This window comes from Cordyceps militaris (genome assembly GCF_000225605.1).
Source record: "Cordyceps militaris CM01 unplaced genomic scaffold CCM_S00005, whole genome shotgun sequence".
Classification (NCBI taxonomy): domain Eukaryota; kingdom Fungi; phylum Ascomycota; class Sordariomycetes; order Hypocreales; family Cordycipitaceae; genus Cordyceps; species Cordyceps militaris.
This window is the reverse complement of record NW_006271973.1, coordinates 1,947,374-1,968,430: the sequence shown is the minus strand read 5'-3', so window position 1 is coordinate 1,968,430 and position 21,057 is coordinate 1,947,374. Positions and strand designations below refer to the sequence as shown.

Below are 21,057 nucleotides of genomic sequence, written 5' to 3'. Positions count from 1 at the left end.
ATCGGCGCCAGCAGGGGCGCGAGATGGCACCGCGCCACATCTTTCTCAGCGGCGTCTCGGCGGGCTGCCTGTTGGTGTTTGCGTGCAGCACCGTTCTCGTGGCCAACACGGCGCGCCGTGGATGTAGGCCAACGCGCCGAGGCCTGCTGCGCATCCTGGCGAGCTTCGTGTTTCCGTACGGACTCGTCTACATGGGGCATCGCGGGAAAGACGGCGGACATGTGGTGGCTGGTGTTTGCGTTTGTGTCGCTCGGTTTTGACGACGTCGTGGCCAACATGACGTTTTGGATTTTGGGCCGGTGGGCATCACGTTCGGCGCGCCGGGGCTGAGCGTGGGCTTGTATATCTGGAAATGTATCGTGCCGGTGGTGTTGGGGAACATTGTCGGTGGTGGACTATTTTATGGTGAGTGCTTTTGTGCCTGGTTTGCTGGTGCTGATATGCCGCGCTGTTCATGGCAAGTGCCTGAGCACAGCTGCGGCTCAATGACCAACTCGTTTACTGACTGGGCATCTAGGTTGCTTCTACGGGTACATGTACTCGCTAGACATGGAAGAATCCTCGCCGACAGGCTCAATCTTGGAAAAGTAGGTAGTCAATACAAGCCTATACTGAGTTGACGTTGCTACACGACGGTTTGGGTGTTGGTCATGTACGCGTGCGAGACGCGTCGCGGACGCGTAAAGTGATGATGTAATCCAGCTTAACTGCGGCTGGGGGCACAGCACGTGCGCCAACTGAAAATTGAATAAAAAATACGGCAAAAGTCGTCAGCCGAATCAACAAGGCTGTATGAATTAACTATACGAAACCCAAGAAAAGAACAGCGTGAAACAAACCCCCACGTTGCGGTGAAGGCGACTGGCGCGTCACGCCTCGCGCAGGAATGTATGGGCGCGCGACTGGAATGCCGCGCCGTGGAGTTGTGCCACATGGACGACGCAGCACCGGTCTGTTTTGACTGACTCCGTCTGACGTTTTCTTCCATTTTCTTCTAGTCTGTCAGTTCTGTTCTTCGTCCATCAGAGACAGATGCGGTGAGCAGGGGAGGGTATGCAAAGCATGCGTCGGCGTTGTCATATTATGCACAGCACGGAAGATGCGAGTAAGCGAGGCAGCCTCGCAGCAACAGGGGAGGGGATCCCGGCAGCAGGGGTGGAAGAAGAGATCTAGCGAGAAAAGAGATGCCGGAGAGCGGAAGAAAAAAGAGAAAAGAAAGAAGAGCAGGGGGTGGAAAATATTCAAGGGCGAGAACTGCAGCAGGGTGCTAGGGTGAACAGGTTCATCATATTTTTTGTTTCCTTTTTACTTTGGCGGCGACCGCACGATGGCAACAAAGGCTAGTTAAAAAGGCTAAAAAGGGTATCCCAGCGGCAGTTGGACAACTAGGGGGCAAGGGTGCTGGCAAGGGTGCTGGCAAGGGTGAGGGTGGAAGCGAGCATTGATGGAGGGAGATGCAAGGGGAGAGCGAGATGCGTCTGCTGTGAAGAAGTGAATCAATATATCACATCGTACGTGGGTGGGTTTGGTGGGGTTAGTTTCGTTGCCGGTTGGCACCAGTAACTAATAAAGTGATTGCATGAAGACGCAATTGCAGGTTCGTGTGTTTGGTAACTATAAGGAGAGGCCGATTGGGGAAGTAAGGATTCAAAGGCAGTCCAAACAGCGAAATGATGTGCAACGTTTGGGTTCTGCATCGGGCCGGCTGGTGAAAGAAACTTCTTTGACGGGTTGGTTGCCTTGTCTTGATACTGTTCTTCTTTGATGCGTTTGTGCGGAGTAATACAAAAGTGATGGACTTGTGGTTGCCCAGGTGGTTCGTTCGTTTGTTCGTTCCTAGGTAGTTCCCTGGTGGTTGGGTTTAGTTTGGCGCCCCGTGCGGCAACGTCAACTGAGTTGTCATGGGCAAGTTTGGATGTGTGGATCTCCCGTTTCTTGGGACAAGGGAGAAGCGCCGCGGCAATGGCAGCAGTTCGTGAAACAATAGAGAGAAAAAGAAAGAAATTTGAGTTAAAAATTTGGCGAGGGAGAGTGAATGTTACCAGAGTGCTACCAGTCCAGTCAAGGAGGGCAAGAAAGAGGCACGTTATTGGTGGCAGGGAGCTTTTGCTGTTTGGACAAGTCCAAATCACACCGTCAGGTCAGTTGTAAGCATCCCACGAATACCAAACCACACCCGCATTACGCAAAGACCGATCTGGAAGCATGATCGTGTAGAGGAAGGATTTACATTCCAGTCCGTCTATTCAGAAAATAGGTCAGACAAAAGAGTAGCGCCCGTCTCTGCGGACGAACAGTGTCAGTGTGCGAGCACGCGTTTGCAATCATGTGGGTGGTGTTTCTGCAAGCGGCCACTAAAAGCATACCTGTGCCTTGCGCTAAGCAGTGTTACTACCTTGGGAGCCCTCCTAATCCCTCCTAATCCCTAATCCAGTCTAAACCAAGGCGTTGGATGCTGCCTTTTTTTTATTTCTTCCTTTTTTTTATTAGAGCCTCCCTCGCCCCCCAATTCAGCCCGTCCGTCCGCCGGCCCATCCCTCCTCTGCCCACTCTGAAACCACTTACAACCACCACCACCACCAACGAAGACTCATTCACCCTCCCACCGATCAAATAGACAAGCAATAACTAGTCTGCCCAACCCATCAACTCCTTTTGAATTCCTGCCTTTTTTACAAACTACTACTCTGACTATTTACACATTTCTACTCCTTTTGCAAACCTTCATCCATTCCCTCCGGAGTCGTTACTTCCCTTGCAAACAGAGCATCACCAAGTTGGTAACAACCACAACAGCCATGCTTCTCCCCTCTGCGCTCCCCTGCGACCGCGCTGCCCACGGCATGGTCTCGCCGCCTGCCAGCCCGCCCAAGCCGTCGACGTCGGCAACCTTTCGCATCGCCTCGAGCAGTCTGAACCTGCAAAGCCTCATGGCCAACACCACCACCACCGAACACACCACACAACATCACCACCACAGCCATGCGCAACCACCATACCACCAGTCGTACTTTGGCGGCGCTCTACTGCCGCTGCCCACGCCGCCCATGGCGCACGCTCCCTCCCCCATGAAGAAGCTGCGTCTGCGCACCCGCACCAACGACGAACTGCCACCCGCCCGCGGCATCGTCAAGAGAACCACCACCACACCTTCTCGCCAGCACAAGCGCACCATCTCCTCCGACAGCAGCAGCGGCAGCAGTGACGCCGGCCCCGAACCGCCCACCACGCCCAAACGCTCCCGCATCGCCCCCGAGTGCATGCCACTCGGTCTGGCGCGCGCCGACTTTCACAGCCTCGAGGTTGCGGCGCCGCCGCCAGACAACAGCAGCTGCAGCAGCGACTGGACGGCCGAGGATGACGGCATGCTGGTCGAGCTCGTGCTGGAAAAGCTCAAGTTGTCCAAGGAGGACTGGCAGGACTGCGCGCGCGCGCTCGGCAGAGATCATCGCGCGCTGTCAAGGCGCTGGAAGAGCCTCGTGTTGAATGAGCATGTTGGCCTGAAGAGGCGCAAGTTGGCGTCGACGTGGCGCTAAAGCACGGGAATGAATGGAAAGGTGGACGGGGTCTTTTTTGAATGTTCTTCTTTTGATTTACACAGACGTACAGGATTTTGTGACATGGCAGCATAGGACGTGCGTGATTTGGGCGTTACTGGAGTCGCATTGCATGGCGTTGGAAACTACAAGATATCCGAGCAACGAGGCTCTCCCCCATATTGACTTTTTTTTTCAATTAATACAACAAAGGCTACTTTCTGCCTCCGCTCTCAGTCCCTTTCTTTGACCTCTTCTTTCTTGTTTTTGATATACTGTGCATGGTTGCCGCTATCTCATGTCTATGCGTTTCATCACACCCTCGACTCGCGGTAACACCCAACGCCACCCCCAGCAGCTGCCGTGTCATGCTGCGGCGTCTCATTTTCCGCAGGGCTCTGTATGATGCAACTTGCTGCGGTGCAACCCGGGCTTCGCTTGACAGCTGCCTACCTAACTAGTTACCCATCCCATGTTCGCGAAGGAAAACAAGATCCGGTTCAAGCGCAAGCTAAGGCCCACCACCACCCACAAATCAAGTCCTCTTTCAAGCACATGTATTGTACGGGATGCAAAATAGGCTCAGCTTGTACCACGCACGTGCGTCTTGACGACAAACCACTCACTACCCGCCCAAGCCCCGGGCATGTGCGACGGCTCGGGGGCGTGCGTTGGAGGGAGGTGACAATGGGGGAACAAAGAGGGCATGGGTTCTTCACTACCTACAGGTACATGCATACAATAATATATATATTGTGTGGGGGTTCTGGGGGTGGACAAGCGATGACGTATTCACACAAGTCCATTTTGCATGAAAAAATGGAAATGAAAAAAAAAGCGTCCCAACTGGACCAGTCGCTTCTTGCAACGCCGGTGAAACATATTCGTATATGTATACTATATACGCACCGACTTTTCCCTTGCGCATCAACGTTACCTTTGGTACGCAACCCGTCAATTATTGGCCGCATCAGCCCATTGCCTCGTACCAGCCACCCACATGACGATGTGCTATACGATGCAGGTCAATATATGTCCACCTTCCCCCCTTCCCATGTCACCTGCACCCCGCGACGACGACAGATATTATACCATGCAAGTAGGAACATGTTGTATTAATATAGCGTAGCGCTAAATGATGCTAAATCAAATGCTATTATAAGTATTTTCATCGTATCCTACATGACGACGCAGTCCTTGTCGTCCTTTTTCCCCGTCTTGCCTGGCGCCACCTCCATCGGCGTGCCCCCGTGAATCGCCGCCTGGATCACCGACAGGCGCTGCTTGGCCCGCTCGTCGCCCGCGTCCGCCGCCTGGACGTACCATACGTTGGCCTCGAGAATATCCCTCCGGCATCCAATGCCCATTTCCAAAAAGTATCCCACGGCATACTGTGCCTTGACATACCCTATGACGTGTGTTAGCATAATCTTGTTTCTTGTATAGTGCGGCGAATGGCTTGCAACGTACCTAGCTCCGCTGATCTTCTCGCCCATTCATATGCCTCCTCCTCGTCCTTTTCTAATATAGGGATAGCTCCCACCATGTACCAGGCACACAACCCCATCATACCGGCGGCGTGGCCACGTTCGGCGGCTCCCGTATAAAAGTGCACACTCAGTGCTGGGTCCTTGGGACAGTTGAGCAGCCCGTGCTCGTAGGCGTCGCCCATGCGGTAGTTGGCCTCTGGGTGTCCCAGGTCGGCAGCCTGCGTAAAGAGCTCCGCGGCGTAGCTCGAATCTTGAAAAATGTCATCGCCGTAGCCCGTCTCGTACAGGCAGCCGAGTTGGTACGGGGCGGCATTGTATTGCGTGTCGGCGGCTTCGGTGGCGAGCTTCATCCACTTGATTCCCTCGCGGTAGCGCTTCTCGCCGAGATCACCAGAGAGGCAGGCCTTACCGAGACGCGTCATGGCGCCGGGGTGGCTCTTGGAGGCTGCGGATCGCAGGAACTGAACCGCCTTGGCGGGATCCTTGCGGCAGCCCCAGCCAAACTCGTAGCAGAGGGCTGTCCGGTAGGCCGACTCGGCGTGGCCGTGCTTGGCAGCAAGGACAAAGAGAGAAAAGGCCGAATTGTAGTCGGGCTTGCCCCTGTTGAACAGACCCGAGGCATATCCGTCAGCCAGGTAGTACTGGGCGAAGGGGTAGCCGCCATTAGCGAGACGCTGGAGGATCTGCTTAGCTTCGCGAACAAGCTCAACGGGCGATGCCACCGCCGTCTCGACAACAGGGCTATCGAGGTCGCGGTGGGGCGCTGGCTTCTTCTTCGGGTCCGTCCAGTCCAGACCTTGCTCCTGAGCGGTCGAGATGAGAAAGACGGCAAATGAGTACTGAATGGAGAAGTCGGTCGTCTTCTTGACGTTTTGGCGGTACATTTGCAATGTCTTTTGGGCGCTAAGCAACGACGCATTATTGCCGACAACATTGCGCAGGTTGGAATTGTCCCAGGTCAAAGGCGCGGGAGCCTGTTGAGGGTATGGAACGTTGAGAAGCTCGGCATATGTTGAATTGCGATGATCGGGTGATTTTCTTGACTGGCCAGAGGGCGGCCGCATGTAAGGACTGCCCGGTATCCCGCCGGGGGATAGGCCGCGAGGACCAAAGTCTGAGTATGTAGAATAGGAGGAGTTCGGACGAGGCATCGAGGTTCGGCGCATGGCCTGCATAGTGGGGGTAAGATGGCGGCGAATGTGCACGGCATTGTCGACGGGATCAGGTGTCGAGCCTGCGCTAGGGTCCGAGGCATCATCTTGCTGGTGGTGATACTGGAAGAGAGGAACCGACTGGCTGTGGGGCAGGGCATCACCGGTGGCGGAGGAGGCGGAGGAGTGGTTGAGGGGAGGGCATTCCGGGTTCTCTTGGGTGGCCGAGAGGGAGCTGGTGGTGGTGGGCGCCGAGGACTGTAGCGAGGCCGGGGCGAGCGAGGTGGTGTTGGACTCGTCCGACTCGCGAGAGCTGCGATTGGCTTCTTGGGGGCGCAGACGGCCCGGGGCAGCGTCGGCTAGGGGGTTGTGGTCGAGGGACATGTTGGCGAGGTGCATGTGTGGAACATGGTCCGCGTCGGCGTCTTCAATGTTGGCATTGGAGGGCTTGGGCCACGAGTGGTCCTGGAAGTTGACGCGGACAGGGGATATGGGAGCATCGCGCAGGTGAGCCGCCGAGGTGTTGTCGACAGACAATGCAGGCGGCAGCGGCTGTTTTGCTGCAGGCGGCGGCGCGGCCGTCGGTGAGGCGGGAGGCGAGGTGGTGACGGCAGCCATAACTAATGGATATTGGAAACTCTGAGCCTGCAGGGAATCCGCCGTTGGACCGTTTGGAGAGAGAAGTAAAAAAAGTAAAAGCGGGAATATAAGCGGCCAGCGGGGGGGAGGCGATGACAGTAGAGTGAGGGAGAGAGGAAAAAATGATGTCTAAAGATGAAAGTATAATCCAAAAAAAAGGAGATGGTGATGGGGGTTGAGCGGAAGGGAAAAAGAAAACCGCAGCGAGAGACAACGGCGACGATGAGGGACCGGGAGGGTCAGTCGGGAAATACGGCAGGGAGGAGCAGAAAGTTGTTGTTGGACGAAGCAAGCAAGCTCCCCACCTTCTGTGAGTATCCGTACAGTACCCTGGTAGTGGTGGTGCACGAGGAGGGCAAGTTGAGCAGGGAGCTGCTTTTTATAATGCTTCTTTGTATGTCAGGAGTGAGTAATTTGTACCTAGAATATGATGTGCCTGAAGGTATACCTACTAATATACCTGTCAGTGCCACCATACCAGTTGTTGTGATGATTGTAGGCAGACAGGCAAAAGGGCAAACACAGAGAGGCAAAGCTAACTATCGGGATTCGTCACTAGTTACGAGTATCGGTACAGTGGTTAGTGGTTGAGTGGGTTGTGAACAGGGTCCAGGCGACCCGAGTACGGCTGTTATTACTGGTACTTTTTAGCGCTGCCAGCCTGCCTGCCAGCCTGTTCGCCCAAAATGGGGCTGTCCACCGAGCTTGCGAGCAGGGCGGGTTCAGGGCTTCGAATAGTGGGTTGTAGTGGGAATGGGATGCGCGTAACCGTGGGCAAACGGAGGTGGGCTGAATGGCTGGACTGGCTGGCTGAACAGGACAAGTCTAACTAACTAGTGCCCCTGTTCCATCTTGATAATACTAGAATGACGAATTAATAGAATTGTAAAACACCAGCCAACAGGCTCCGGCGGCGTATTGGTATAATTGCCACTCTGTATAATATCCCACGTTGGTAGCGTCATCTCAGCCACAAACGGCCACCATCGTTCCCTTAGTACAGGTAACTACCTTAGTACCTCTAGGTAACCCAGCACCCGTCACTTTTTCACTTGGCGACACAAGCGTTTGCCGCTGAGCCTCTCACCTTGTCAACTGTCAACCCTCCCCTCCCTCACCACCATTATGCGCTCTGCCCTCGAGCTCTGCCTTGGCTGCCGCCTTGAATCAGCCGCATCCAGCCTCCAACCAAATACTACCGAAAAAAAAAAGAACCTTCATCTCCTTGCACCACATCGCGCACGCCACTCGTCGCCATTTTCCTAGCGCCCTTGCTCCCTTGCTCAGCCCTTCGACCGCCTTTTTACACTGTCTCGACCGTCTCAACCACTAGTTAGACAATGCAAATTTTACCAGTATTACAACAAGATATCCTCGCAACATCCATCCTCTGCAGCCTCGTCAAATCCTACCATCTGTACGCAGTCAAGTTCTTGCCACCGCGCAAAACTGCCAAAACACCTCCTTCTCTCGTATTCCTGCATCCATATGCCGTCATCCTTCTTCCACAGGCCATGGGACGCCAAGCACTGCGGGCTCCGAGTGATCCGTCATCCTCGCAGAACGAGAGGTGTCGACCCTCGCCGCCGGCTGCCCCCATCAATCTTAGCCCAGGTTGCATCGTTCCATTGCTGACTTGCAGCAGCCAGGGTGACCTGGCGAGACTTTCTTGCGCAATGGCCAGCTACGTTTGAATTCTGCCTGGACATCCCATGTTGGCTTACCGATCTTGCCGTTGTCCGCTTCAGCTTCAGCGCAAGGCCCGAGCAACCCACATCCTGAACCAGCACACTGCGCCAGTTTCAGCCTCGCCACGAATTTTTTGCTCTTTCGTCTTTTTTTCTGTCGTCTCTGTGCTCCACACTCTGGCCGCAGTTCGTATTTTGGCCTGAAACTGTTAGCGTCTTTTTGGTTAGATGGGCGATCAGTTAGTAGGTTGGTAGGCAAGTAGGTAACCAAGAGTATTACGACTACAACGACACTTGACGAATGATTGATATTCTGATGCAACAACCTCGACACATATCAAACCACACCTTTTCCTTTCCTGTACTCTGCACCCTGCATACCCATCTCTGTCATCATTCCCGCAAGATTAGATCGTACATCAGATCCGCCAGCGTGAGACACGTACCCTATACCAGATTGGCGGTGAAGTATAGCTGGTCCGCTCTATGGTTTCATCGTATTATCGTGTCCGGGGCGAGTATAATGTATCAGACTTTCGTTGATATTGCCGCCAGTTGTCGGCATACAATGTTTGGACGCCGTGGGCTGGGTGTCAGTTGTGTGCACAACATATCGATGGTGATACAGTCGACAGTTTGACAGGCACACCTCGGTCGAGGTCCACCTCCATTCCAGCCATCGGAGAATGTGCTAAATATAAGCTGTCAAATGCATGTAATCTATGTTGGGATGGAGGATTGAGGCTCTATCCAACAGCCGCCACCATTCTTGCTGCATGCACACGCAACGTCCTTGGGATGATGGCAATTCCTGGTCTGCGACCTGATGACGCTCACATGGCTGTCCTTTGTTCCCTGGACAACCAAGTATCCTCATGTACCTTTGCATCCCGCACTAGCGATCCCTCCAATCATCAGCTCTGGATTTCTTTTTTTAGCACATGATCCCCCACAAATGACGGCTCTCTAGCGCGTCCCTAACCCAGGTACCTCCAGGAACATGACTGGATTTGCGTTGTGGCCAAACACACCTACCTTAGCGGGGACGCCTAACTAACTAGTTAACCCGTATCCCTTTTCCTGACAACACAAACTCTGCATCACCAACTGGCAACAGAGCACCACTCGTTTGCTCACTTGCATTTCCTCTTCTCTTCTTTATTCTTCCTTTTTTTTTGTTGTACTCATTTTTACCTAGCATATATGAGCCGCTAAAGCCATGTCGCTCCCACAGAGGCCCGGGCCTGAGTCGCCCAAGGGTCACAGCTACCGAAACCCCAACTCGCGGCGTCACCGAGCTGTCGACATCGAGACGGGCGAGTTCACCACCATCAACGTCCCTGCCGGCAACCACCACCACCGGGGCAAATCCAACTCGTCCTTTGCCGAGACCATCTCCAACCCCCACAACAACCCCGACACGGCACCTCTCCATGGCGAAAACCCGCCACGCGCCGAAGACCAGATATCGCGAAAACGCAGCCTGATCCGTCCCGAGCGCAACCGCATCAACAAGGACCACCGTAACTACCACTACCACAAGCATGCCGCCAACATGAACGTTCTTCCTTCCTCCACCGGCAACGACCCTCTTCTCGAGAACCTCGACGCATCGACAGAACGGTCTGGCGGCTCCCACACCTATGAGACCGTCTCGGAAAACTCAAAGGACCGCCAGGCTCGCCCCGCCGAGAAGGCGAGCCCGCCCGCGCCTCCCCGCCGCGGCAAGCGTGGAAAGATTGTCAAGGAGAGCAAGATCAAGCCCAGACGCAAGCACAAGGTCGAAGAGGGCAAGCTACGGCCCCCAACTGCCTGGAATGCCTACTGCTCCATCGTCACCTTTTGGTGCCCTGACTTCATGCTGCGTTGCTGCGGTATGCCCACCAAGGCACAGCAGCGCGCTTGGCGTGAAAAGATGGGCCTAATTAGCATAATTCTCATCATCATGGCCATTGTCGGTTTCCTGACATTTGGGTTCACTGCCGCTGTCTGCAGCGCCCCGCCCGTCCGTCTTCGGAACAATAGGGTCTCGGGTGGCTACATGATTTTCCACGGTGTTGCCTATGACCTGTCCAATTCGCACCACCCTCTCGCCGAGGGTATCCCCCGCCGCGCAGATGGCACCGGTGCCAATGTCTTGTTCGACTTGCCCGAGAAGCATGCCGGCCAGGATGGAAGCTTCCTCTTCCAAAACGTCAACGGCGCCTGCAAAGACATCATCACGGCCGCTCCCAATACTGATGTCCCGACCAACGCTAATGGCGATATTGCCTGGTACTTTCCCTGCACGCCAGTCAACCAGGACGGCTCAACCCAGCCGAACCTGACCATTCCCTACTATCTCGGCTACTCATGCCATACCTCCAACCCCGCGCGCGACGCCTTCTACAAGGGCCTCAAGGGTGCCGCTGATGTCTACTTTTCCTGGGACGATATTCGCAACAGCTCGCGTAATCTCATGGTCTACTCTGGCAATGTTCTGGACCTCAACGTCCTCAACTGGTTCAACGAGACGCAAGTTCGCATACCGGACCGCTTCAAAGAGCTTCGCGACACAAACTCGGCCGTCAACAAGGCCGTTCGCGGCCGCGATGTAACCCGCTTGTTCCAGAGCTCCGAGGACAAAAAGTACGCCAAGTGCTTCCAGGAGATTATCAAGGTCGGTTCCGTCGACACCGAGACTGTTGGCTGCATCGCATCCAAGGTTGTTCTCTACTGCGCCTTGGCGCTGATTCTGTCGGTCGTTCTCGCCCGATTTTGCCTCGCCCTCGTCTTCCAGTGGTTCATCAGCCGCACCTATGCCGCCAGCAAGACTTCGCAGACCTCGGACCGCCGCAAGCGCAACAAACAGATTGAGGACTGGTCTGAAGACATCTACCGCGCCCCTGTACGTCTTCCCGGCGAGCTCGGCAGTACCGCAGCTGGCTCGGATCGTAATAGCAAGCGCGCCTCCACGTTCCTCCCGACCACCTCTCGATTCTCTGCCCTCAACCCAGCCGACGCCCGCGGCCGGCTTCCCACCACCATGTCGAGCCAGGGTGGCAGCACCCTGCTCCAGCCCAATTCTGTCTACAAGCAGAGCAACGACAGCCGCGCCAGCTTCCTCCGCCCAGAACCCTACGGCAACTCGAACTCCACCGAGGGGCCCGGCCCCGCTGGTTTCATTCACGACTCTGTTGTTCCTCAGCCACCCTCGGACTGGATGCCCTTTGGTTTCCCTCTTGCGCACACCATGTGCCTGGTTACAGCCTACTCAGAAGGTGTCGAAGGTATCCGCACCACTCTCGACTCGATTGCCATGACCGACTACCCCAATAGCCACAAGGTCATTCTCGTTATCTGCGATGGTGTTATCAAGGGCAAAGGCGAGAGCATGTCGACACCCGACGCGTGCCTGTCCATGCTCAAGGACCACACGACGCCGCCGGAGCTGGTGCAGCCATTTTCGTACGTCGCCGTAGCTAGCGGCTCGAAGCGACACAACATGGCCAAGGTGCACTGCGGCTTCTACGACTACGGCACGAGCTCGCGCATCCCGCAGGAGCGCCAACAGCGCGTGCCTATGATGGTGATTGTCAAGTGCGGCACGCCCGACGAGTTTACTAAATCCAAGCCGGGCAACCGCGGCAAGCGCGACAGCCAAATTATCCTCATGTCGTTTCTGCAAAAAGTCATGTTTGACGAGCGCATGACGGAACTCGAGTATGAAATGTTCAACGGCCTGTGGAAGGTGACGGGCATATCACCCGACTACTACGAGATTGTGCTCATGGTGGACGCCGACACCAAGGTCTTTCCCGACAGCGTGACGCACATGGTGTCGGCCATGGTCAAGGACCCAGAGATTATGGGTCTCTGCGGCGAGACCAAGATTGCCAACAAGCGGGCCAGCTGGGTTTCTGCCATTCAAGTCTTTGAGTACTTCATCTCTCACCACCTGGCCAAGTCATTCGAGTCGGTGTTTGGTGGCGTCACCTGCCTGCCCGGTTGTTTCTGCATGTACCGTATCAAAGCGCCCAAGGGCGGCCAAAACTATTGGGTGCCAATCCTGGCCAACCCGGACGTGGTGGAGCACTACTCGGAGAATGTCGTCGAGACGCTGCACGAGAAGAATCTGTACCTGCTCGGCGAGGATCGCTACCTGACGACGCTCATGCTGCGCACGTTTCCCAAGCGCAAGCAGATTTTCGTCCCGCAGGCCGTCTGCAAGACGACGGTACCCGACAAGTTCATGGTGCTCCTCTCGCAGCGCCGCCGCTGGATCAACTCGACTGTGCACAACCTCATGGAGCTCATTCTCGTGCGTGATCTCTGCGGCACCTTTTGCTTTTCCATGCAATTCATCATCTTTGTTGAGCTCATCGGCACCCTCGTCCTGCCCGCCGCCATTGCCTTTACCTTTTATGTCATCATTACGTCTATTATCCATCAGCCAGTACAGATTATCCCGCTCGTCCTGCTCGGCCTCATTCTAGGTCTGCCCGGCGCCCTCATCATCGTCACGGCCCACTCGTGGTCGTACGTTGTCTGGATGCTCATCTATCTCATCTCCCTGCCCATTTGGAACTTTGTTCTACCCACGTATGCCTTTTGGAAGTTTGACGACTTTTCCTGGGGCGAGACGCGCAAGACGGACGGCGAGAAAAAGGGCCGCAAGTCGGGCCACGAAGCTGAAGGCGAGTTTGACTCGTCCAAGATTACAATGAAGCGATGGGCCGAGTTTGAGAGGGAGAAGCGCTCCAAGAGCAGCTACTGGGCGTCGGGGTCGCGGGATAACTTGACGGCCTCGGGTGGTGGTGCTGGATGGGCGCTGCCGCCTGCGCCCGGTCAGGAGGAGTACTATTCGGATGCGTAAACAACAAAGACCAACATGGATGGGTGCGGAGTTTTTCTATTTTTCTATTGCTTCTTGGATCATGGGTAGTGGCTTTGTTCTCATCATCATCAGTCTGGAACGCCTTGTTCTTGCGTCTCATACTTTGTCTTGGATTATTGTTCTTCATTGTCTTGTTTAACACGACAAGAGTGCCTACGCAACATTGTAATTAATTTGGTGGAATGAAGGAAACAGGGAGGCCGGATTCCTTTTTTATTTTATCGAGCGTTTTTTCTATCAAGCTAACAACTACTATAGCCTCAAAATTATACAGATATATCTATATATAGATGCAGCCTTATTCGGTTCAATCGCTCCATCTTCTAACCTTTCCTCACTTGCATGCTGTAGCCAATGGAACAGAACGGCAATCCACCCATTCAGACATGAATCATCTGGCCAAATACAAGTCACTTGCAATGTACAATACGATGTATAAAGACAGAAAAAGAAAAAAATATATTATTGGAAAGTATGTATATACGCCGGCTTTGTTCAAAACACCAACAGTCGTCATGAGGGGGGGGTATCATTCATTACTTCCTGGCCTCGACCTCGTCGCCCAGCTCCCACGGTCGGAGGGGGTCGACCAGGGTGGATATGCGCTGGTCGCCCCAGCGAGACCCAATGGTGACCCAGACATGCTTTTGAGGCGCGGTGCTGTGGATGGTCTCGCGGTGGCCGCGCCAGCGCAGACGGTGCTCGCGCGCCATGGAGCTGTTGCCGAGCCCGCCATTGGCCACCCACTCGCGGACGACGCTGCGGATAAAGTCAATCTTGCGGCGGAAATCATTGGCCGCGGGGATGCCCTGCAGCGCGGGGTCAATCTCGGGCCGCTTCCTAGTCGACCGCGCAGGGTTGGCCGCCGCGGCCACCGATGACGCACGCGCCGGCGTTTGAAAGTTGAGCAGCGTCTGCAGCGGGTACGAGAGCGTCGCGCGGTCGTCGAGCGCCGTCGCGCCAATGGTGCCCGTCTCAGCTAGCCGCTCGGCGGCGTCTTGAGGCAGGTGCCAAAAATGGCACCACGTCCCCGTCGCGTCGAGCACAATCTTGGTGTGGTCAGGAAAGTTAAACTGCAGGTGGCCGTCGCAAAAGGCCCAGCAGCCCACGTCGCCAAAGCGCTGGTAAAACGTGACGAGCTCTGAGGGTGTGGCCTTTTCGCTCTTGGGGGCGGGCTCCTCGGCAATAATCTCGTCCCGGCCATAGGCAATCATGTAGTTGGCAAACTTCTTCCACAGAATGATGCGCTCGCGTTTTCTGTGCTGGTAAATGTCGCGACCCGGGTTCATCTTGCCCGCCGTGCCGTCTTCATTCATTGCCACGCGGAACTGCTCTGGGGAGAGGGAGACTTCGTTCAGGCCGTCCTCGCCCTTGTTCTCGAAAAAGGTAATCGACTGGGACATGGGGACTGGTTGGTTTCTGTCAGGATATGACTCGTCTTGGCGGCGGAGAATGTGTCGCTCGGCGCCGCGGATAAAGACGCCGGCTGGAGGGAGAAGGGCTGTCTTGCTGCCCTCGGTGGTGGGAATATCGCGCAGAATGCAGCCAACGCCACCGTCGTTGAGAATGTAGCCGAGACCAAATTTGTTGGTGTAGTCCACCCACTTGACAACTATGTGCGGTGGTGAGGGCGTAACAGTCCTGGAAGAGATGATGGCCATGGAGCGTGCGTTGAGGGCGCGGTCGAGCTCTGATTCCAACCGGCGAAGGCGTTCTAGAACGACATCGGGGTTGGTGCCGACAACCTGATCGGGCTTTTCCAAGGGGCTGAAAAGACTGGCGGCATGAATAGAACCAGAATTTTGTCTTGAATGACCTAGGCCTCCCGACGCTGAACTTGATAGCGAAGCTGAGCGCTCGACGAGGTGAATATTTGGTGCTGAGCGGATAGAAGGCAGTGCTGTACGAATCGCCGGACGCACGCTTCTGATAGAATCGGACGCTTCCTTGGGGCGCAATGACAACGAATCTGAGCGAGTTTTGGCGCGTGTGCTTTGTGACAGTGGCTCTGTGGAGATGGGCTTGGCTGGTGGCGCGGCAGCTGGCCGGTTTTGGGCTCTTTGCTGCGCGGCAAAACTTTGAGGCGGTTGACGGAGAAGACTCGTCTTCTCGGGGGGCACCGTAGGGCCCAGCGCGGGCGGCGCCGATGCCGATTGTTTCAGGCGCAGTTGCTGCTGCTCCTTGATCCAGTCGTCAAACGGCGTATAGACAATATCGTCGGCTAGAGGAATGACGGGGGTCAGACCAGCCTTTTCCTCGGCAGCCATCTCCTTCCAAATCTGCGTGTGAAGAACCTGCACATTGGCCATGGGACCGATGCAGCACTCGCGGCAGAGCTCTTTGAGGTTTCGCATCGCCTGTGTACGCATGGCGGGAGGCAGACGGCCGTAAAACTCTTGCCTGTCCGGCGCTGTGTCGCGCAGGCGGGTGCTCATCTCGGATTCTCTTGGTGTGTAGCCGATTGTGAAGAAGGGGTGCTGAATAATGGCGTCTGGTTCTGGTCGCTGCTCGGCATCCTCCAACATGGTGGCCACCAGATCTTTGGCTTCGTCACTGATGTAGCGCGTAGTGTCATTGACGGGCCATTCATAGTCACGCTCTCTTGCGCGGCGGTAAATCTCATCTGTAGTGGAGGACTGGAAGGGAGGTTTGGAAGTGAACATGGCAAACCTATCAAATTAGTCAAGTGAGACTTGTGTATGATGCGAGGACTTACATGATGATACCAAGGGACCAGATGTCAACCATGTGATCGTGGCCCTTTTTTCCCTTTTCCAAGATTTCGGGTGCGATATAGTTTGGGGTTCCGCAGAGTGTCGTGCGACGGATGGTGTGCATGTCCCTGCCAGTAACAAGGAGCGCAGCGAGACCAAAGTCGCCAATCTTGGCATTCATGTGGGCGTCGAGAAAGATGTTGCCCATTTTCAAGTCTCTGTGGATGATGCCCTTGCTGTGCATGTATTTGATGGCGCCGGCAATCTGGACCGAGTAGAAGCGGACTTCGGGCTCGGTGAGTCCCTTGCGGCGCTTGACCATGTCCATGAGGGAGCCGTTGGGGCAGAGTTCAAGGACGAGGTAGGTGCTGTTCTGAAAGGAAAAGGCGCGCCAAAACTGGACAATGTTCTTGTGTTTCATCTTGGAGTGTATTTGCAATTCGGTTTGGAACTGGGTGTCGTGTCAGCAATCTCTCGCGTGCCCCAGCAACGGAGCGTAGACGACCTACCTTTTGCTCCATCTTGGCCGGCATGTGGCTCTTGACAATCTTGAGGGCGTAGACCTTGTTCGAGGGCTGCAGGTGGCCGCTGTAGCAGATGGCGAAGCCGCCCTTGCCGAGCAGCTTCCCGGTCTGGTAGACGGCGCCTCCAGGACGCTCGCTGGACGAGGGCTCCAAGACCTCGGGCGGCGGCGGCGGCGGGTGCTCCTTGTCCTTGGCCGCCTTGAGCTGTGCAGCCGTCTTGGTCTTGCCGTCGGCGGCCGTCTTGGTGGACGGCTTGGGCATGCGCTGCGCGTTGGCATCGCGAGGTGAGAGGGCCTCGAGGTCGGCGCCCCTAGCTATGAGCCGATGAGCCATGGCTACTGCGCGAGTTGCTGCTGCACTCCTTTCGAGGGTTCAGGGTCGGGGGTTGTCGTCGGTTTGCTGTGCGTTCAACAGCTCCAGCAGACTCGGGCAGGACAGTCATACGTCGGAGCCAGAGGAGGGCGGCCAAGGAGGGGTCCAAAGCAGGAAGGAAACAACTGTCAAACAAAGCGCTGAAGCAAAGATGGAAAAATAAAGTCTAGAAGATGACTTTGGGTGGATCACCGTGGCCCTCGTGCTGTCAAAGTTCCATCAAGAGTTGGTGTGGTTGCCCCGTGGTTTGTGTACTTTTTTGGCATTTGGTTGCTGCTGGCAACGGAAATGCGGGGATACCATTGGTCGACTGCAGCGTTTTATGGGGCTGGCCGGGTGTTGGCAACGGGTGCGCAGCTGGCAGTTCGGACCGCCCCACTTTGAAGGGGATGACTACGCTCTGTTTCAAGACTACCTACGAATTAGATTTCTGACCAATTCCCATGACGAACAAGATTGAAAATGGTGCCGCTGCCATTGTTCAAGCTTGGATCGCTGTTTCTCCGGCATATTTCCAAATATGGCGCTGTACGTCTGGCGCGCGATCCCCCTCCCTTACGCCGCACCCGGGTTCCATCAACCCCGCGCGAATTTTACTGACGTTTTATTCTTGGCCAGAACCGCATTAAGAAGCAAGCTCACGACCACGCGCGATTCCGTGCCTTTGCCGCCCGGTACGGCCAGATGATGCACCAGCTCAACATGCGCACGTCGGTCGCCCTCCTCCGCGACCCCGAGGCGGAGCGGCGGGCGCGGGAAAAGGCCGAGGCGCCGACGGTCAAGACGGAAGCCCAAACGCGGCGCGAGGAAGAGGGCAAAGCCAAGGAGCAGCAAAAGGCGAGTCCTGCGGCGGCGACGACGGCGACGGCGACGGCGACGACGAAACAAAAGACGACGCCCCGGAGGCAGCCGTTTCAAAACATTTGGACGCGCAAGTTCCGGGCGCTGCCGGAAGACAAGGCCGTGGACCTGTTTGCGGACGTGGTGGGCGACACCTTCATCCTCGGGGTGGCGGTCGCGCTCATCCTGTACGAGTACTGGCGCTCGCAGCAGAAGCCGGACAGCAACAAGGAGCAGATTGAGGCGCTGGGCAAGCGGCTGGACGAGCGCGATGGGGCGCTGCGCGAGGCCGAGGCGCGGCTCGGGGCGGTGGAGGAGGCGCTGCGGGCGCTGCGGGATGCGGGCCCGAAGAAAGCGGTGCAGGCGTCGTTGGGGGAAGCGGCGCCGACGTGAGAGGGGAGATGTGTGCGTTGAAGCGTGGCAAGACGAGCATCTTGGCATGCGTGTACATTTGTAATGATGTGAAAAAACTTGTATATAGAGGGCATCAGGCGACTCAACTCTCGGCCACAACGACGATGGAAAGCGGCGTGTTTTAAAACGTGTACATTGTTTCATGTCACAGAAACACAGAAACACAGAAAAAGCAAGAAAATAATGCACACAAGAAAACCACGCGGAGGCACTGAATGCAAAGATGATGGCATGATTGTGTGTGGTGAAGAGTGACACAGAGATCGAGCAGGGTCCCCGATCTACGCTGTCAAGTGATGTGATGAGGTTGGTTGGTGGGTGGTGAGTGGGCCATCGAGGTCGGACCAATGCTGCAACAACTACCGAGTCGGAAGGAAAATAGAAAGGCGAATAACGACGGACCAGCCCGTGGCTTTATGACATGACGCCATCCATCAAGCTTGGCGGACCGAAGAAGCTCGAACCACGATGATGATGGCACGGGCGGCGAGGTTTAAAAACAAAGAAAAAAAAAAGGTTCCCCATGCATGATGCAAGTTGGCAAAGTCCACCCCGTCGCATCCCACACAGGCGAGACTGTAAGAGGCAAGCCAATGACAGGGAGGAAAGAAAATGATGGGGATAAAATAGAATAAAAAAGCCAGGAGAACTGAACTGAGAAGTGAGAAGCAGGTAGCGAAAAAAGCTTGGCCGTGTTCTGTGTGGTGACTGGTCGCTGGGGGGGTGTGGAGAGTGCGGAGTTATCAGCCAATGAGGACGGCCATACAGCCGCCGGACTTCCCGATCGGGGGTACAGATGGCAGGCATAAAAAAAAAACGTGGGATCGTCTGTAGGACTGAGTGGAGCGAATGGGACAATGGGCGGTGACTTGACCTTTCGGTGCAGTGGCGAAAAAGGTTGGCGGCGGGCGTTGGCTATAACAATGAATTTTGTTGACTCTCACGTCAAGTCAAAGTGGGTTGGCGGAAGCCCGACTTGGGGGAAGAATAAGAAAGTAATTTGTACATACAATTATACACCTGTTGATGCATGCATGTTACAAGGCAACCTGACCTTGTAGTAACTTGCTGGTGACCCCCCGTCGCAACGCCAACCCCACCCATCCATCCAAAATCCCATCTATGCAGTTCCCAGCCCTCGAGGCCAGGGGTCTTTGGACGTATAATATCTCGGCATAATAATAGATTGTCTAGGTAAAAAAAGGCCAAAAAGGACCACATACATACATACACACACACCATCCACAAACCACAATCCCACCCGACCGACCGACCGCCCATGCATGCTCCCGTCCAGAAACCACCACACACACCCGACCGCCCTCGCAGGCCCATGATTGGTGTCGACCCCATCGTGTAACCGCCGACGCCATCACCAAACCCACCAAACCCAGCCATGGGGTCCGCCTAGCTTTCTGCCCACCAACCACCAGTACCAGTTTACTACGTTTACTACCTAGGTAGTAGTAGGTAGCTAACAAACCTTGGCTCACTAACCAACGTTACAAAACCTCGTTCCTCTTTTTTCTCTTTTTTCCCCTACGCGCCCAAAGGGCCCTTTTTTCCCGCCCGGCCGCCCGGCCCTCTCTCACTCTCTCTCTCTCTCTCTCGCAACAACTCTGCCTTCTTCTTCCCCTCTTCCCCAACTTTAAGCCCCCCTCCGGCGGTACGCAACAAAAACCAACACACATACACACACACACACACACACACAGGCAACAAGGGGGGAGGTTTGGGTCTTGGTCATTCTTAAAACGCCTACTCCCTCACCCTCAAACCCGGCGCCGCCGCAACCCGCATGACCATAAACCGCCCCTCCCCGCCGCCGGGGTTTTCTTTGCTCTCTTCCTTCCACCTACCTTACCTACCTACACAACTCTTTTGACTCGCCATCTCCTTTTCGACAGATTTTGTTCAACAAGACCAAAACAATCTTGCGACCAGACTACTGCCTCACAACGCTGACAATTTTCCTGCCCATCCCCCCCCCCCTCCGCCTTTGCCTGGAATCCATCTCGTCTGATCTGCATCTGGCACGACCTCAACCCCATCCATCTTGTGCGACAAAGCAGCACCAACCTTTTGTGTGTTTCAACGCCTCCGATACGCAATTCACCGTTTTTTTTTTGCCCAACGACATCAGAAGAAAAAGAAAAAGGCAATACAAGATAGTTACGGCAAATGCCCACCCTGTCGCATACATGTCTGCTATCCTGAGACGACCTCGCCATCACCACCACTCCACCACCAGGGCAGCGACGCCGTCCTTGCCGCCCCCGCGCATGAACCCGTCCGGTGCCGGGACAGTCTCTCTCGTCGTCCTGATACGCGACTAGACCCTCGCCCTCTTCAAGGGGCGGGTCTTTTTTTCTCTCTCTCCCATCCTGCAATCAACACCCAGTCGTCCCAATCTCTCCTCTCACATCGGACAAAAAAAAAAAAAAACTCTTATCCTCCCCCAAACCCCCGGGTTGCCCTTATTCCGTCCGTCTTCCCGGCTTCGAACCTGTGACCGGGGGGAACAAAGGCCAAAACCGCGCCAGCCAGAATCTCAAACAAGAACAAACCAACCAAAACCCACCAGTGTACGAACTAACCCCCCCCCCTCCTCCTCCCGCCTGACGTTTGGGGGCCCTTGGAATCCGTCTCTAATAAGAGTCTTGGAAGACCCAGAATTCAAAAGCCCCGACTTCTGCTTTCCATCTGTACTTCTTGTCGTCTGAAAGTGCAGGACCGGATACCGTAGAGCGGGCTTTCGTTTTTCTTCCCTCCCCTTCCTTCCCTTCCTTGTCTCTATCGTCTTCCGTCTTTTT

The 21,057-nt window shown here is 55.3% G+C and overlaps 5 protein-coding genes across 5 annotated transcripts; 3 read left to right on the top strand and 2 right to left on the bottom strand.

Annotated features, from left to right (window-relative positions):
- Positions 1 to 2,326: 2,326 nt before the first annotated feature.
- CCM_06975 (uncharacterized protein) lies at positions 2,327 to 3,536 on the top strand (the record flags this gene model as incomplete). The annotated part of the gene is made up of 2 exons (XM_006672113.1): positions 2,327 to 2,387; positions 2,797 to 3,536. The coding sequence occupies 2 exons, from the start codon at positions 2,327 to 2,329 to the stop codon at positions 3,534 to 3,536; spliced, it is 801 nt and encodes a 266-aa protein (XP_006672176.1).
- Positions 3,537 to 4,714: 1,178 nt separating this feature from the next.
- On the bottom strand, positions 4,715 to 7,292 carry CCM_06974 (chitin synthase activator; the record flags this gene model as incomplete). The annotated part of the gene is made up of 3 exons (XM_006672112.1): positions 4,715 to 4,944; positions 5,007 to 6,822; positions 7,269 to 7,292. 3 exons carry the CDS (start codon positions 7,290 to 7,292, stop codon positions 4,715 to 4,717), a joined length of 2,070 nt encoding a protein of 689 aa, XP_006672175.1.
- Positions 7,293 to 9,723: 2,431 nt separating this feature from the next.
- On the top strand, positions 9,724 to 13,359 carry CCM_06973 (chitin synthase 4; the record flags this gene model as incomplete). Its single annotated transcript, XM_006672111.1, has 1 exon — positions 9,724 to 13,359. The coding sequence occupies one exon, from the start codon at positions 9,724 to 9,726 to the stop codon at positions 13,357 to 13,359; it is 3,636 nt and encodes a 1,211-aa protein (XP_006672174.1).
- Positions 13,360 to 13,916: 557 nt separating this feature from the next.
- CCM_06972 (Serine/threonine-protein kinase) lies at positions 13,917 to 16,951 on the bottom strand (the record flags this gene model as incomplete). Its single annotated transcript, XM_006672110.1, has 3 exons — positions 13,917 to 16,050; positions 16,097 to 16,545; positions 16,604 to 16,951. 3 exons carry the CDS (start codon positions 16,949 to 16,951, stop codon positions 13,917 to 13,919), a joined length of 2,931 nt encoding a protein of 976 aa, XP_006672173.1.
- Positions 16,952 to 17,452: 501 nt separating this feature from the next.
- Positions 17,453 to 18,223, top strand: CCM_06971 (OPA3 domain protein; the record flags this gene model as incomplete). The annotated part of the gene is made up of 2 exons (XM_006672109.1): positions 17,453 to 17,518; positions 17,609 to 18,223. The coding sequence occupies 2 exons, from the start codon at positions 17,453 to 17,455 to the stop codon at positions 18,221 to 18,223; spliced, it is 681 nt and encodes a 226-aa protein (XP_006672172.1).
- Positions 18,224 to 21,057: the final 2,834 nt, after the last annotated feature.